The sequence below is a fragment of the Megascapheus bottae genome, chromosome 29 (assembly GCF_031878675.1).
Source record: "Megascapheus bottae isolate mThoBot1 chromosome 29, mThoBot2.hap1, whole genome shotgun sequence".
NCBI lineage: Eukaryota > Metazoa > Chordata > Mammalia > Rodentia > Geomyidae > Megascapheus > Megascapheus bottae.
In genome coordinates this window covers 5,785,752-5,804,113 of record NC_143537.1, presented here as the reverse complement: position 1 = coordinate 5,804,113, position 18,362 = coordinate 5,785,752, and the positions used below count along the sequence as shown (strand labels likewise).

Genomic DNA, 18,362 nt, shown 5'->3' with positions numbered 1-18,362 from the left:
TCACTTGACATGGGCAGAAACCATCACTAGCTTTATATTATATGAGAAATACAACGGACCATATGTATTTAAAGTGTCTAGTGGCTTCATCTCAAAAGTTAAAAATGGGTAAAAATTAATGCACAATATATTTTACATCATCAAATATGTTCCAAATACCAAGTCTATAAAAAGACATTGTGTATCCTGTTTTGTACTAAGTGGGAACTGCGTGTTTAGTCTGCATGTGCAGTGCACTTTATTTTGGAAGAACTGCATTTCAGATGCTCAGTGGCCACATGTGATGAGCTTGTCACTGTGCAGCTTTAGGTTCTGTCGGCCTGAGTCAGCCCACAGCAACCCACAACTCCTCCAACACCTAGCACTGAACACAGGGGAAAAAGGGAGGGGAACAAGAGAAAAAAAAGAGAGGGGAGGGAAGAGGGGGGGCAAGGAGGGGAGAAAGGAGAGGAAGAGAACTTGAAAAGAATCACCATGAGTAAGTTTCCCGTGCTTGAATAATTTCAAACGGCCACTTTCATTATAAGCTAGTAAGCCTGGCGAGACTCTATTTTCACTTGAATTCTTTGACAATACCTACCTATTAAGGCTGTAGTGAAGCGATGCATGGACAGAGGCTCTAAGTACATCGGTCCTTCATAGGCAGACTCCAGTTCACTCCTAACATAGTCCCTAGAAGGAGAAAAGAACAATAATAATAATAATAACAACAACAACAACAACCTACTGGGTGAGGAAGAGAAACAGAGCCAGGAATTTGGCCTAATGGCAGAATACTTGCCTAGAATGCACAAAGACCTGGGTTTGATTCCTCGCTACCACATACATAGAAAAAAGCTGGAAAGCTCAAGTAGTAGAGCTCTAGCCTTGAGGAAAAAAAAAAGTCCAAGGACAGTGCTCAGGCCCTGAGTTCAAGCCCCACAACTGGCAAAAAAGAAGAAGAAGAAGAAGAAGAAGAAGAAGAAGAAGAAGAAGAAGAAGAAGAAGAAGAAGAAGAAGAAGAGGAGGAGGAGGAGGAGGAGGAGGAGGAGGAGGAGGAGGAGGAGGAGGAGGAGGAGGAGGAGGAGGGGGGGGGAGGAGGAGGAGGGGAGGAGGAGGAGGGGAGGAGGAGGAGGGGAGGAGGAGGAAGAGGAGAAGCAACAGTCTCATAAAAGCATATGTTGATACTTCTCTTTCTGTACCCAAGGAAAGGCCCAGATACAAAGAACACAATGAACTGAAGCTGAATTTTACTATATAGAGATGGCTACCAAAGCTGTACTAGTGGGGACTGTCTTTCTTCCCATGGACATTTTCAGTATTTCAATTAAAAGACCCACCATCTCTCAAGCTCTCCTTTACTGAAAGTATCTAGTGACAGTACATTAAATTCCCCTCTGGCTTGCTTCTACCAAAACCTGTCTTATCCACCAGCGCCCCCAACTCGAGTCTGTCCCCAGTTACATTCCATTAGTTACAGATAAAAATCTCAAACTAATTATAAAATTCAGTTCATAGCAATCCTTAAAAAAATGTCATTTTCAAACCCACAGGGGATATTTTACAAGAATCATAATAGGTAGGCTACATATTTATTTTGAAACAAATATTAGGTCATATAAAATATTGCTTTCTAAGTGTTTATTTATCGTAGGATTGCTGAGAGCCTTTTAAACCTGGAGAAAGTATAAGCAGGAAGCACAGAAACGCAGGCCTGAATTACCAGCAGTAAGTTAAATGGGCTTTCTAGGAGATGGTATTCTTCCTAAGTTCTGTCTGGCATTGAGGGAAAAAAATATAATGGGTTTAAAAACTGCCTCCCTGATTTTTCAACTGTTGAATACTTTATACATTATACTTTAAGAATAATTTGAATGCTTCTAGTATTTCTAAACACTCAAATTCTGTATTTACTTTTTCTAAAAAAAAAAAATCACTTCCTGTTAGGCAATCAACTTGGATTCCTTTAGCATAGCATATCCAAACAAGGAATGGCTATTATATAATCAAGCCACAGAGCACTGTTAAGCATTCAAAATTTAAAACTGGAATTACAAATAATTCAGGAGTACGTAAAATGCAACGGTCTAAGGGAAAATTGTAAATTTCTGGGTCTGAGTCTGACTGGTTCCATAGATGATGGAACACATCTCTTCTCTGCTAACTCCTATTACACAAGGATTTAGAAGAAGCACCGGTTTTTCTTTGTAGAAGTGGGGCTTGGGCACTGTCCCTGAGCTCTTCTGCTCAAGGTTAGCACTCTACCACCCTGAGACACAGCAGCACTTCTGTGTTTTCAGTGGTTAATTGGAGGTAAGATTCTTAAGGGGAATTCTCTGCCCAGACTTTAAACCATAATCCTCACACCTCAGCCTCCTGAGTCGCTAGGATTACAGGTGTGACCATCAGCACCCGGCAACAAGAAAGACTTTAGTCAGCATTTGTCAGTTGTGGACAATTTTGCCCCAGAAGACACTCTGCAGTATCAGAAACATTTTTGGTTTCATTTTTTACAGCCTCAACACTCTACAATGTGCAGGGGAGTCCCCACAATAAGGACTGTCTGGTCTAAGATGTCATATGGTAGCTGAGTACCCCTGTTGTAAGGTAAATGTTTGTATGTACAAGTAACACTAAAATTTATGGTTATTCCAGTAACTTCCAATGGAATAAAATAACAATTTTACACAATTCTAAGAGAGAAAATTAAGAATTACAAAATCTAAAATAAACTATACATATAAAAATATTAATACTTAAGTCTCTGAAATGTTATTAAAGAAATAAATGCACAGTTCCAATACTACAGTTCCAATGCTACCTGAAACTCTAAAGCTCAATCTTTTCTTTTTTTTTTTTTTGCCAGTCCTGAGGCTTGAACTCGTGGCCTGAGCACTGTCCTTGGGCTTTCCTCAAAGCTAGCACTCTACCATGTGAGCCACAACAACCACTTCCAGCCTTTTCTATGTATGTAGTACCAAGGAATCGAACCCGGGTCTTGGTGCATGCTAGGCAAGCACTCTACCACTAGGCCAAACTCCCTGTCCCCACTCCCCCAATCTTTTCTTTTCACCACAACATAACCCTTCCCAACAGGCCCAGATAAAATGGGGGCCAGAAAAGAGTGTAAAAAGAAAGCAGACCGATGGTTATCAAGGCTGGGAGAGAGACAAGAGGAAGTATCGGTTTTACTGTGGGGTAATAAAATGTATTGGGAATTTAATAAAGGTAATGGCTACAAGAATTCTATATGCCACCTGAAAATCAAAGGGCTGTTTCTTTGTTACATGAACTGCATCTCAATACAAAGGTTCAGGGTCCTACGAACACTGAGCACTGTTAGTAAGAAGAGACGTAGTGGGGTCCCTGGCTGTATCACCTCAACTCTGCTTGTTGTTTTCCTCTCACTGTTTTATTATAACTGAGAAAACCCAACCTTTTTCTGCAATTTCTGCGTGCTGAACCATCCCTTAATTGTTTCATGTCCTTCTTCAGTTTATCTTCTTTGTAAAAGCTTATATTTTTTTGAAGTTTTTTACTTTCTATTCTAAAATCACATACCCAACTTCTAAGGGAAATTACATTGGCCTAAACTTGGGAGTTTGTGGTACAGCAGTACAGCATTGTAAGCCCTCTGCCAGGCCCTGAGGGCTTGTAGTGAAAAGGACACCTTGCCTGAACCACAGCTTACAAAGTAGGCCAGGAGCAAGAAGACTTGCTCTTAAAAATACTTAATTACAGCTGTAAGAAATGCTATAAAAATAAATACCAAGTGCTGGGAAGCTGTCAAAAGTTTTATATTTGTCTTAAAAACGTAAGTCCACAGTGTTCTCTACAAAGCCCATCTTGTATTCTTTTTCCCTGCTAGGTTCTTTTCCATCTACGTAGTTCTACTTTTATTTCATTTATGTTAAACAATCCACTTGACAGGGTTATTATGCAAGGTATTAACGTAACTATTTTCTCTTACCCAACTTTGTGTTCTAGTCCTTTGTTTTTTCAGCTTCCTCTTAACTTTTGAATCCTTCCCTTCGCTTTCGTTTTAATTTTTCTTCATTCTATATATGGACTACTTGGTGATTTCTACAACCATGGGGCACAAAGGAAGTTCTACATTCCAGAAGAAAAAAGTCAACCTGCAGGCCATAACCACAACCCTGAATCAGAGCAACTTCCTTCCACACACACCATCACCCATTCCATTCTCCTCCTCTCGTGCCTAGGAAGCTCTGGAAGAGCTCTGGCTCTCCCCATGCCTGGACTACCCAGCCTGATGTGTGTACGTACCAACTATCCCAACACAGAAATCACTACTGTTCTGAGTCAGTCACCCCCCAGCTCAATCACCTTTGTTTACAGAACCCTCCATTTGACTGGCCAGTAAAGACAGTTGGCCCCAGGACCTGGGTAGTGATTGTGGTAAGAGCTGAAATACTCAGTCGTCACCACATGCTGAGCTGTGGAAAACTAAAGTACAGGAATGACGCTAAAACAGATCTCAATACTCACTGCACACATCTTCCAGGGTGTTATTCAGTCCCAAAGATACAGCCATTTGCAGTCAATCAATGTAATTTTTTTAAAGCCTATAAATAAGAAGGACCCAGAGAAGGGGCTACCCAAAATTCATGAGTTATCTTAAGTTAAAGAATTAGGTGAGGGGCCGGGAGTTTGGCCTAGTGGTAAAAGTGTTTGCCTAGCATGCACGAAGACCCGGGTTCGATTCCTCGGTACCACATACATAGAAAAAAGCCGGAAGTGGTGCTGAGGCTCACGTGGTAGAGCTCTAGCCTTGAGAAAGTCCAAGGACAGTGCTCAGGCCCTGAGCTCAAGCCCAGGACTGGCAAAAAAAAAAAAAAAAAAAAGAATTAGGTGACAGCTATAATCTTAACTACTCAGGAGGCTGAGATCTAAGGATCAAGGTTCAAAGCCAGCCTAGGCACAAAAGGACCTGAGACTCTTTATCTCCAATTAATCTCTAGAAAATGGGAAGTGAGGCTTGGCTCAAGGGTAGGGTTGTAGCCTTGAGCTGAAGAGCTTAACCGAGGTTCAAGCCCCATAACCCACAAAAAAAAAAAAAAAAAAAAAGGTAGGTGACAGTAAGAGACAGGAAATTCTAATTTGTAATACTTGACAATTATTTTAAGACAAACATAAGCTGTTTGTCATTTTCACTTTAGAAAATCTAAGCAGCAAACAAAATGAAGGGTGGGGGTGAGGGAAGGGAAATGGGGACAAAACATGCAAAGGGGTAGTAGCAATGTGTGTGAAGTAATGCCTTCAATCTGGCGAATAAAACTGTAACCCTCTATTAACTAAAATTTTAAAAATTAATTTAAAAAATCTGAGTGCCAAAACGTATTGAATTGTTCAGCAGCAAGAATTCTGGCCATTCTACTTGTAACTGAATATTTTTCTTCTTAAAATTTTTTTTCCATTTATGTAATTTGTGGAATGCTGACAATCAACCCTAAGCACCAATAGACTAAACACTCTGAAAACATTCTCCCTTGTGACACCCATCTCTTCTAAACGAACCATCCTGGGCATTGGCACACAGTACAAGGTTTATGAAAAAGACCTTAAGGACAGTTAGAAATTACAATTAGAAAAACTCTTGCATCCAAGTTAAAAAATAAAGAAACAGCACCAATAAAACCATGCACTTCCTCTCTCTTTGCACAACAGTCTCTTACACAATGAGTCAGACCCTGGACCACCTAGAGACAACTTGTACAATGCCCATTTACAGGAAGCTTTCAAAAGACACTAATTCCAAGAAACCAGAGTCCGCTTTCACACAAATCAAAGAACCCTTCAAGTCATCTCTTGAAATATGAGCAAACAAAAAGCCCTACAACATCAGAGACCATAAATGCTAATACTGAGTACCTAGATACACACACACACCTGGCACACACACTAGCACTGTGGTGGCACCTCCGCTGTTGTACATCTACCCATGATTTAAATTGTTTTCACATACTACTACTTCTGGCTCCAGCTACTTTCTGACCTCCCAATTTTTTAAGTATGTAAGGGGTAAAAAGTCTTTTAAAAGTTACTTTTAACTACAGTAATGATTTAGTGATTTTCAACTAAGGACAGCTTTGCTAATCCGTAAACATGTGTGACAATACTTAAGAGACACTTTTCAGTGGTCCAAAGTGCTGACAGGTAGTGAGCAGACATCCAGGATAACCTGTCTGCATAACAAAGAATGAGCAAAGTCATAGCATGAATGGTTCCAAGACAGAGAAGCACGACATACAGCTTAGAATCACATGAGTTTTCATTAAATGAGCACGAAATTAGTTAAATTTTACATATAAACAACCCCTTGGGAAAGTTTTTCACTTGAAACCAAGTTTCCACACTCATGAGCCAGGATATCCACAGTGCAGTGGACATTGAATTCAGGTCACAGACATACAAGATTGATAAGCTGATTCATAAACCTATAGTAAGATAAATAACGGAAGATACTGGAATTTAAAATTCATACAGAGGGGCCGGGAGTTTGGCCTAGTGGTAGAGTGCTTGCCTAGCATGCATGAAGACCTCAGTACCATATACATAGGAAAAAACCGGAAATGGTGCTGAGGCTCAAGTCCGAGGACAGTGCTCAGGCCCTGAGCTCAAGCCCAGGACCAGCAAAAATAATAATAATAATAATAAAATTCATACAGAAAAACACAAGTGTGGGTGGGAACGGTGGCCATGACCCCCATAAGAATGATGTGTCAGGCACAGTTTTGCACTTTTTTTCTCCCTCAGCTCTAGACAACCTCAACTGTAAACTAGGATTCATACTGGAAAATAAATTCCTTAGCATCATTCAGAATGAAAAGCGGAGTTTAGTAATTTTAAAAATTAAGGAATGTGAGTTCTCAAATTCTAATGAGTTCAATTAGAATACTAATATTAAAAGTTTATATTACACTGACTGAAGCCATAGATTTTCTAATGTCTAATTCCACAGTGCACTTTGTATCCTATTTTACAATCAAATTCCAAACAAGTTCTCTGACTCAATTTAATCAGCTGCATTATGTAAATGCATGTATTAAGGAAAAGTACCTAGGTTTCCAAGTCTATGAAATCTCCGGTTTCTTTCCTGTTTTGGCACATGCTTGGACAGAGATCCACTCACCTAAGGCTTTCCTCACAGCTTGGACGACCAAGTCTGCACCACTACCCAGCTAAGAACTGAGGAGTCTCACAAACATTTCTGCCCACATTGGCCTCCAACTCTGAGTCTCCCAATCTCAGCCTCCTGCTGAGATGACAGGTGTGTGCCACTAGGGATCTCTTGAACTCTTCTGCCTACACTGCCCTCAAACCATTATCCTTTCATTCTCAGGCTCCCAAGTAGCTAAGATTACAGGCATGAGCCACCAGATCCCACTTTAAAATCATTTTTAAATATTATTGACACAAGGAAATCCTCATAAAGCACTGCTGCATTATTAAAAATATACGAGGGCCGGGAGTTTGGCCTAGTGGTAGAGTGCTTGCCTAGCATGCACGAAGACCTGGGTTCAATTCCTCGGTACCACATACATAGAAAAAAGCCGGAAATGGTGCTGAGGCTCAAGTGGTAGAGCTCTAGCCTTGAGAAAGTCCAAGGATAGTGCTCAGGCCCTGAGCTCAAGCCCAGGACTGGCAAAAAAAAAAAAAAAAAACACTAGAGATAAGTTACCAAAGCTGGAGGCACACCTCCATCTGCCTAGCAAACAAAGCCCTGAGTACAAACCCCAGTATTACTGCCTTCACTATCAAAAACTGTTCTAAAAACTACATGCTTTGTCTTATTGAAACTTACAATCACTCCTGCAGATATGAACACCATGTTATAGGAAAGAAAACTAAGGCTTGTTTTCCTGGTGACACCCGGGGTCACCTAGCAGTGAGTCCATCATCTGCATCATGAATTTACTCGCCTACTATCAAGAGTCTGGGCACTTACTTTTCACTAAAACACAGACTCCAAGCCAGGTGCAGGTAGCTCACCCCTGTAACCCTACTCAACACATTGAGATCTGACAACTATGGTTAAAAGCCAACCTAGGCCCAAAAATCCATAGGCCTGGGAGTTTGGCCTAGTGGTAGAGTGCTTACCTAGCATGCAAAAAGACCCGGGTTCAATTCCTCGGTACCACATTCACAGAAAAACTGGAAGTGGTGCTTTGGCTCAAGTGGTAGAGCTCTAGCCTTGAGAAAGACCCAAGAACAGTGCTCAGGCCCTGAGTTCATGCCCCAGAACTGACCAAAAAAAAAAAAAAAAAAAAAAGAAACCCAGGGGAATCTTTCAACATAACCAGAGGGCCTATTTCATATTTAATTTTTTTGCAAGAATAAAATTTGAACACAATCCTAGGTATTAGTCTTGAATGGTAGTATTTATTTACAAAACATATGTGAAAAAAAATCAGTTTGGAATATCTACCAAAGCCTTAGCTTCCTAACAGTGTTCATGAATAGTGCTACACTGGCATAAGGAAACCTGAATTTAGTCACATATATCAAGAATGGGGCCACACTCTTACCTGGAGATTTGATGACCAGCATAGAGGAGCAGGGCAGTCAGAAAATACAAATACAGCTGAACCAGATGCTGTCTGGGCAGGGTGAGTAAAACAACACTTAGAATGTAACCTGCAGCACAAATTAAGAGACATGCAAAGGTTGAAAAACGCTCCTAATTTAGTCTCACACATAGTTATACTAGGAATATGAAACATGTATTTTCCCAATAGGTATCACAAATTGAGACACTACTTTTCTAAATTTCACTACCAAAGTTCATTCAGTACCATAATACCACTGAGTTTATTTATGTATTGTTTTGTCAGTTGTGGGACTTGAACTCTGGGCCTGGGCATTGTGTCTGAGCTCTTCAGCTCAAGGCTACCACCCTACCCCTTGAGCCCCAGCACTACTTCTTGCTTCTAATTTAATCTTGCATCATTAATTGTACTACTAACTTCAAAGTATATCAACATTAATGCCAGGAGTACTTTGTAAGGGAGAAAATACTGCATTATACTATCATTCCCAAAATTCCATTTAATTAAAAGGAGTATTTTATCTTCAATTAACATTAATAGTTTAGGCTGTCTCAAGAATAAAAGGAGAGTTACATTTTTTAAAACTTACTTTCTGAATTATAACCAATCCCTAAAATAAAGACAAGTCAGAAAGGAAAAGTTATTTGAAAAGTATCTGTCATTATTTATGTTTTATCATATTAAAAATCAAACTGTTAGACTTGAGTAAAATGATTCATGCAGAAGATCCCAGCCTGGGAAGCCTGAAGCCCTGAGTTCAAATCCCAGGATCACCAAAAAAAACAAACCAAAACAAAAAAACACCGCACTTTAAAATGCCTTTTTTTCCTCTTGCCTTATGAGTTTTACCTAGTAAAACAAATTCAACTTTGCTTACTTTCCTCTCTTCCTATTGATTTGTACACCATGGTAGACAAAGCCATAAACAAGATTTCCCCAGATGCTTGCCACAGCCACAGCAGTGTAACTGAAGCTTACTTCACCCAAACTGGTCGTGTGCAAAGCCAGGCACACAGCAGGTCAGGCGGTGAGAGCAGACACGCACCTACGTAATGCATGTTGAGAGCCAAGTACTTGTACTGGAAAAGGGGGTTGTTGCTGAGGCTGCTTCTCTGGATCTGCTGGAAGAAGGAGCTGACGTCCCAGCGGTACAGGACGTCCAGCAACATGATGCTGGGCACGCGCAGGGCCACGTTCAGCACCGCCTCCAGCTTCTCCTTAGCAGCCATGCTTTTTCTCTGTCTTCGTTTTTTCACTTGGGACAGATCTAAAATCCAGAAAGCACAAGAATAAGTCAACACAAATAACATCGGCTATTTTCTTATAAATCTAAAGGACTGTCATAAAAACGAAAATTCCAGCTACTCAGGTGGCTGAGATCCTCAGATCACGCAGGGACAAAACTCAGACCTGAGTTCAAGCCCCAGGACCCGGGGAGGAGGAGCACTGAAATTCCTCAGCTATTCTTAGGTATTTATGAAATCAGCCTTACATTAGCCTTTCAGGTCTACCCAAACTGAGGATTCTACTACCTCAAAACTTGTTTGTTTTTCTGGCCAGTTTATTACTTTTTTTTTTGGGGGGGGGGGTCAGTCGTGGGACTTGAACTCTGGGCCTGGGTGTTGTCTTTGAATTCTTCAGCTCAAGGCTAATGCTCTACTCCTTGAGTCACAGCATTACTTCCATTTTTCTGGTGGTCACTGGAGATAAGAGTATCATGGACTTTCGTGCCCCAGAGGCTGGCTTTGAACCAGAATCCACAGATCTCAGCCTTGTGAATAGCTAGGGTTACAGGCATGAGCCACTGGCACTCAGCCAGTTTATTATTTAAAATACTATTTTGAGTATAAATCCATGTTTCTGTACTTTGCCAAAACTAAACACAATTTGTGAGCAGCATTTACTCTTGAACAGACCAGTCTCTGCCTCATGCTATTTTCATATACCAATGAAATTTTAACATTCCAAACATAGTTAGAAATTCTGATAAATTCCAAGAAGGAAACACCAAAGGTGGAGCGACAGAAAATATTTGGGGAACTCAACTCTGATGAAAAATCTCAGAGCTAAAAGAATAATATTGACAAAAGCAGTGAGTTAAACTAATTTAGGCAAAACAAAGTGTTAGCAGACTTCTAAATTGGAAAGTACTTCGGGGGATACAAAATTGTACAGCTATGGCATGCTATTTGTTTGTTTAGGGCAGTACTTGCCTTTGGCAGTCTGCCCAGTACTCTAACACTTGAGCCACACCTCCAAGCCCCCTCTTCTGCTTTAGTTGCTTGTCATATAGATTCTTTGCACTTTTGCGTGGGATGTCTTCAGACCACATCAAAATTTTTAAGGAAGCTACCAATTCCAAATCTAAGAACTTAGCAACAAACCACCCTGTATAAGAATATGCTAAGTTGTCCAGGTATGATGGTACATACTTTCCAGCTACTTGAGAGGCAGGAACTGTTGGATTGGCATCGAAGACCAGTCCAGGCAAGAAGTCTGGACACCTTGTATCAGCTAATGAGCTGGAAGTCATGGCATACCCTAATAATTTCAACTAAGAGGGAAGCATATGCAGGAAGGTGAAAATCAGAGACCAGCCGAGGGGGAAAACTTGAGAATTACTTTGAAAAAATAACTAAAAAGCCAAAAAAAAAAAAAAAAGCCAGCCCAAGCTGGCTATTCATGCCTGTAATCCTAGATATTCCAAAGGCTGAGATCTGAAGATCCAGGTTCAAAGCCATCCCGGGCACTAAAGACTGTGAGACTCTTATCTCCGATAGCCTTGTGCTGAAGAGCTCAGGGACAACACCCATGCCCAGAGTCCAAGCCCCACAACCGATCAAAAATAAAGAAAGAAAGAAAGAAAGAAAGAAAGAAAGAAAGAAAGAAAGAAAGAAAGAAAGAAAGAAAGAAAGAAAGAAAGAAAGCAAGAAAGCAAGAAAGCAAGCAAGCAAGCCAGCCAGCGGAAGTGGAGCAACAACTTAAATGGGAGTGCACCAGCCTTGAGTGAAAAAGCTAAGAGACAGCACCCAAGCCCAATTAATTTGAGAAAAATTCATTTGGTTTTAATTATCTGAAATATCAGAAGCTCTCTAAGAAGAAGACAAATTTAATAGTAACAAAATTATTTTTTAAATGGCAAGGCTTGAATACTAAGAAAAAAAATGAAACTAGGAAGTTTATCGAATTCACATTTAGTCTGTAACCTCTTACAAGTCCTGATTCCTTTTTCTTACTTAGACTCAACATTGGAGTACTAAATTTACAACCCAGAGAATTTATTTTTTTTCTTTTTTTTTTTATTGTAATTAGTAAAAGGGTTACATGATATTTGCCAGATAGAAGGTGCATTAATTCACATACATTGATACCCTTTCACATGTCTTGGTACCCGTTTCCCTCCCCCAACCCAGAGAATTTATAATGACTTCACAGGTAGAAGAAATACCCTGTCCTTGAATCATTCCCACTTTTAGTTTAAAATTCTCTTCCCGGTGGGGCCCACAGGGTCTGTCTCTCTGGACCTGTGGTGTCTTTTACAGACTGGCAAGTGAATGAAAAGAACTGAACATGGAGCCTGCAAGGTTCCATGAGTATGCTGGCAACTATGAAGAACGAAAATAGAGGGGCTGTCAACATGGCCCATGGAAGAGTGCTCATCCAGCATGCTGGATTCCTCAGTACCATAGACACAGAAAAGGCTGGAAGTGGTGCTGTGGCTCAAGTAGTAGAGCACTAGCCTTGAGCAAATAAAGTGTCTAAGGAAGTGCCCAGGCCCTGAGAACAAGCCCCAGGACTGGCAAACAAAAAAAAAAAGTTTTTGTTTTTTTTTCTTAATGAAAAGGAGTTATGAGGATTAGAACTGCAAATAAATACATGGAATCAGAAGAGGGCAAAGAGGATAAAGGAGAATTTAAAGAGCAAAGATAATTCTGGACTGTTGGCTTCTACACTATCCTTTTAAGAATTTTGCTGAGAAAGCTAAACACATTCCTTGTTTTGGCAGTAATTTCAGACATTACAGGATAAATGAAAACATTTATCTCTGAAGGAAATTACAGTGACAGATTGCTAAGCTATGGTTAAATATTTGTCAGTATTTCTGTCTTACCCTCCAATTTTCCTAACTTGTTAGCTCAGAAAGTTAAAACTCCAACACAGTTCAACTCACATCACAAGTTTTTAATGATCATGTTAGTACCATAATCCAAGTGTTATTATATTCATGTACATTAATATTACCAATAAATTACAATAAATATTGTGATTCTGATTTTTTTTGACGTTCTTGGGAGGGGGGGCATAAACTCAGGGCCTGGACACTGTTCTTGAGCTTTTTTTGCTTCTGTCGCACTCTACCACTTGAGTCACAGCTCCACTTCTGGCATTTTGCTAGTTAACTGGAGATAAAGAGTCTCACAGATTGGTTTGCTGGGGCTAGCTTCAAACCATAATCCTGAGATGCCAGCCTCCTAGGTAGCTAAGATTACATGCATGAACCAACTGGCGCCCAGCTATAATTCTGATTATTTCAAAGGAACAGCTTTTAATAATTTTCCTGTGCAAAAACAAAACCAAACAAAAAACTACCGTAAGCATTAAAAAAAAAAAAAACTTCCTATAGACAGGCACTGTGGCTCATGCTTATAACCTCAACTACTCAGAGGAAGCTATTATCTCAGGATGTGGTGGGAAGCCAGCCTCCACAGTAAAGTGTGTGAGACTCCTATCTTAAATTAACCACCAAAAATCTGGAAATGGAGTTGTGGTTCAAGTGGTAGAACATCAGCCTTGAGTAAATATAAATACGCTCAGGCCTCAATTCAAGCTCTAGAACAGGTACAGAAAGGGAGAAAAAGAAAAAAAAAAAAAGCACTGAAAAGCTAAATCTCTTAATAGTGCAAATTATGCCATGCAGGAACTTAAAGTACATTTCAGAAAGGCCTGACTTTACATTTAACGCTCCAGAGGTTCTGCACCCATTCATTCAATTAACTGCAACTTGGAAATTTCATGGAAATGAAACTACTTCTGTAGTAAATGAGTAATGACTGCTTTAATGTTGTTTTCCCCTAGACAATATAGCGAAACAACTACCCACAGAATAACATACATATTAGGTGTTAAAAAGTCACCTAGAGGCCCAGATGCTGGTGGGTCATGCTTATAATCCTAGCTGCTCAGGAGGCTGAGATCTTAGGGTCACAGCTTAAAGCCAGCCCTGGATGGGAGGGCAGGAAAGTCCCTGAGACTCGTAACTCCAATTAGAGACCAAACAAGCTGGAAATGGAGCTCTTGGCCTTGAGAGCAAAAGCTCAAGGACAGTGCCTCGGTCCTGAGTTCAAGGGCCAGGACCAGCACCCAAGGGGAAAAAAAAAAAGAGAGAGAAAAGAAAAAGAATGAAGAGTCACCTGGAGTTGTGGTAAGGTACAAGAAACCCAAGCTTCTGTAGATTTTGCTACCAGAGAGAGACCTACCATCAACCCCTCAGGATACTGAAGGACCCGGTACCTTGGGGAAAAGTATACCAAAATATTCTCATTAGTATCCTTTCTATCCTATCACTGTGCTAAGGTTTCTAGAATCTCTATGGTGACAGTACTAAAGGAATTGTTGTTGTCATTTGTAAAGCATCTCAGCCACCTCAATGACCTCAGGGAAGAGCTACTTTCTCTGTGGTCAAAGTGGTAACTCAACGTCTAGTTGGAACTGATTTCAACATCTATGAATTGCAGATGTTCTCACAGCCCACTAGCCACGTGTGGAAAACCAGTACTACTAAGTGTTACTAACAGAATCTGTTCTTTATGCTGAAAAAGTAGTTTTTCAGGCTGGAAGCATAGCCTAGTGGTAGAGTGCTTGCCTAGCATGCACGAAGCCTTGGGTTTGATTCCACATGCACAGAGAAAGCCAGAAGTGGCGCTGTGGCTCAAGTGGCAGAGCTCTAGCCCTGAGCAAAAAATGTCTAAGGACAGTGCTCAGGCCCTGAGTTCAAGTACCAGGGCTGGCAAAAAAAAAAAGGTACTGTTTTTCATAGTCTAATATAAATTGATGTCAATTTTTGTGAGGCAAACAGGATAATTGCTATACTACAGGAACTCACTAAATTGCTACCAATTTTTATAACAAAAGGGGTGGGGAGAACTATTATCACTATTTGTTATACATGTTCATGGGCATCTAACTTTCAGTCTTCCCTCTCGGTTTAATGTTCTTTTTAAAAATGTGCCCATTTTGACTATTAACTGTAGCTCCCAAAGAAATATAAAAAAAGAAAGAAAAATATAAACCAATAATCCTGTTTTAGAAATAGATATGCTGAAGGAGGAGGGGGGAAATCCTCTCTAATCCTGAACAAGAGGGGAGGGCCTCTCTAATCCTGACCAGGGATCATCATGGTATGTGTTTCCCCCTAATTTCCAGTCACAACATTCAACTCACAAATACACAACAAAAAGAAAACCTTGAGTCAGAATATGAAAGAAGAAAGATTCCCCCAAGCTCTACAGCATGCCAAAATAAATAAAAAGTCAAATGTCTTTAAGAAGAAAGTTGGAAGGAATATAGCATGACCATTCAATAACACATCTATTACTAAATATTGTTTTCCTTTGTGGACTTCAGTGATGCTATAAAGGCCCAGCGGTAGGCTGGCTACACAGAGGCAACGAACTCAAAACACAGAAACAAAAGAAGAAAAAGAAACTTGTGTTTTTCAAAACCTCAGTCTACACTTTCTAAAGTACAAGTACACAGGGCAGGCAGTGATCACCACAAATAACTACCTTATACTAGTTTCTAGTCCACACACTAAACCCATATCTATACAAAATTCTGAAGAATTCATTTTGTTTGCAGATACCTGAATGGAGGCTTCTTTTCTGGGATAAAGAGGTTATTTACTCTACAAGATGTTTTCCTAGATTCACTGTCAGCAGAGCATATTATAAAATTGAAGGGAGCTTCAAGTTCTCTGAAGAACCACAGCAATACCAAATAGTCCTAAAAAAATAAGTAGGATCAAGGGCTGGGAGTTTGACCTAGTAGTAGAATGCTTGCCTAGCATGCACGAAGACCGGGGTTCGATTCCTCGGTACCACATACATAGAAAAAAAGCCAGAAGTGGTGCTGTGGCTCAGGTGGTAGAGCCCTAGCCTTGAGAAAAATCCAGGGACAGTGCTCAGGCCCTGAGCCCAAGCCCAGGACCGGCAAAAAAACAAATAAATAGGATCACTAAAAAGAAAAAAAAAAATTAAAGATCTAACATGCCTAAGGCCAAATATACAAACTTTCTCTTCTGTATTACTTTCCATGCAAGATCTTAAAATTTCCTTCTTAAACTGAGAAAAGTAATACTCCCACATCATGTCTCTTGAAGTAGTCTAAATAAACTAAAGGTGACTCCAAGATGGTTTACACACACAAGCGAAAGAGAAAAGTGACATTTCTTTCCCAGGAATGATTTCCCTAGACGCGGACGCGGCCGCCGATAAGTTCACGCATAGTCATGTCTGGTGTGCGGTACACACACAAGGCGCGCACGCTCACCACTAGGATTTGTGTGGGGGGCAGAAACCCAGAGGCTTCATCCTGCACGTGACGGAAGGTACATTTCCGATCTGAATACTGAATGGGATGAAACCAAACACATCATCCTGAACAGCAAGAAAAACTACATCTGGTACCTAACAGGTGATGTCCGCTTTGAGCAAGGGGGGAAAAGAAAAAGACGACTGTGTTAAATAAGAAACCGACGGGAACTGCACTTTCACCCAAGGAAAGATGAGTGCGTCCCCCTGGTATTTCCCGAACTCCCCTTCAAGAGGGCAGAGAAACAGGGCCACACTCACGCGTCAACTTGCGAACGCGGCTAAAGGCTGGACGCCTTCCTCCACCGGAAGGAGAGGAAACCCAAACGCTCATTTATCATCCACCTTTCTGCGCTCCCACCAGTGTTTAAAAAAGAAAAGAAAGTTAAAATCCCCCGCCCGGTCAGACCGACCTCGGGGAAAGGGCTCTGGCTGTCCCCGCGGGCGCCCGCCGTCCACCGCACGCGCTTACATAAGCGCGGGCCGCGGCCGGCTGGCGCGGTGCTGCCCCGTCGGCACCCACCGACGCCCGGCGATCTGGTGACTCGGGGGGGCCGGGCCGGGGGGGAGGGCGGCGTGGCGGGGACGGCCCCGCGGGGGGGGTCCACTCATCACAGCCCCGCCTCGGCCCTCACCCCTCGGGAGGGCGCGCGGCCCGGATCCCGACCGCGGCCGACAGCTCATCCTTCCGGGCGGGATAAGGGAGCGGGCGGCACGGCACGGCACGCTCCGCACGGTGATTAAATACACGTATTTTTCTTTTTACAGGAATGAAAGGCGCGGGGGTGCTCGCCGGGCCTCGCAGCCGCGCTTCCTGCGGACGGCGCGCGGCGGGGCCCCTTCCTCCCTCCCGCCCTCCTCGCCCCCACCCCGCCCGCCGCAGATGAACTCTAGTAACCCCGGCCCGGCGAGGCGCGGAGCCGGCCGCGGCCCTCGGGGCGAGGGGAGGACGCGCCGCCCGGACCCGGGGGTGCCGGCTCGGCCCGGGGAGCCGGGGCGCTCACCCCCCGGGGGACGGGGGTGGAGCGGGGCGCAGCCCGGCCGGCGGGCGGGGGGAGGACCGTGAGGATGTAGCGGGGAGGGGGGAAGAGGGGGCCCCCGCTCCCAGGGCTCGCCAGGCCCCTCCGCACCCCTCCAGCCCCGCACCGCCCGGACGGGCCGAGCCGGCGGGGGAGGCAGGGGATGGAAGCTGGAGAGGGCCGCGGGGAGGGGGCCGCGCGCGGGGCCCCGGGGGGACGCGAGGCGGGGAGGGGGCGACGGCGGGGGGGGGGGGGGCGGGCGGTCACCTGGGGCGGCGGCCTCGCTCCCCGCGGGGCGTCGCGGCCGGCCGCCGGCCTCTTCAGCTCCGCGGCTCTGGCGCCCGCCCTCCGGTTCTCCGGGCGGCGGCGGCGGCGGCGGCGGGGGCCGGGACGGCGCGGCTCACAGCGGCGGTTCTTCCGCGCCGGGCCTCGGGGGCTGCGTCTTGGCAGGTGGAGGCAGTGGCGGCGGCAGCAGCCCGACCCGTGCGGTCACCATCGTCCGCGACGGCAGGCGCTCTCGGGCCCAGCCCCTCAGCACCCCGCGGCGGCGAGGACAGCGGCACCGGCGGAGGCGGCAGCGGCGGCGGCGGCGGCAGCCATGGCCTCCTCCTCCGCCTCCTCCCGCCTCCGGCGCTCTGCGGCGGCCGCCCGGCTCTGCGCCTGCGCACGGCCGCCCGCGCGCCCGGCCCCGCCCCTCCGCGGCCCCGCCCCTCCCGCGCGCCGGCGAGCCGCGCCCGGCCGGCGCCGCCCCCGAGCCCTCCCGCCGCGCGCGCCCACCCCAGCCGGGCTCCGGCCCCGCGCCCCCCCCCCCCCCCCGGGGCCCGCGCCGTCCCGACACGCGTGCCCTCGCGCACTCCCCGAGCACCGGACGCGGGAGCTCCCGCGGGTGTGGACCCGCGCGCGCCTGCACGGGGAGGGGGCGCGCGGGAGGCCCGCTGGGACCCCGGCCCGGGGCCAGCGCGGGGCCCTCTCACCCCGGAGGAGGGCAAGGCCGGGGCGAATGACTGGAGCAGCTGCTGCGGGGCAGGCCGGTCGTCCACGCTCCGTGGGGCAGGGACACCCGGACACCCCCACCCCCACCGTGCGCGTCCGCCCGAGCACCGCGCGGCCTGGGCAGCACTCCTCACTCCCCCCCCTCCCCTCCCAGCCACAGTGCCCCCCCCACCCCCCCCACACACCCCACTTTCTCCTTGGTTAGTCCCAGA

At 44.6% G+C, this 18,362-nt stretch overlaps 1 protein-coding gene across 1 annotated transcript in view; it reads right to left on the bottom strand.

The window, feature by feature from the left end:
* Rnf145 (ring finger protein 145) overlaps window positions 1-17,748 on the bottom strand; it is a 34,456-nt gene extending 16,708 nt beyond the window's left edge. Inside the window, exons 1-4 of the mRNA XM_090321254.1 lie at window positions 17,425-17,748; window positions 9,595-9,816; window positions 8,529-8,637; window positions 581-672 (exon numbers count right to left, since the gene is read on the bottom strand). Coding sequence (XP_090177380.1) covers window positions 581-672; window positions 8,529-8,637; window positions 9,595-9,778 — 385 coding nt within the window. The 5' untranslated portion in view covers window positions 9,779-9,816; window positions 17,425-17,748. The remainder of the gene's footprint in view (window positions 1-580; window positions 673-8,528; window positions 8,638-9,594; window positions 9,817-17,424) is intronic.
* Between the last annotated feature and the right edge of the window lie 614 nt (window positions 17,749-18,362).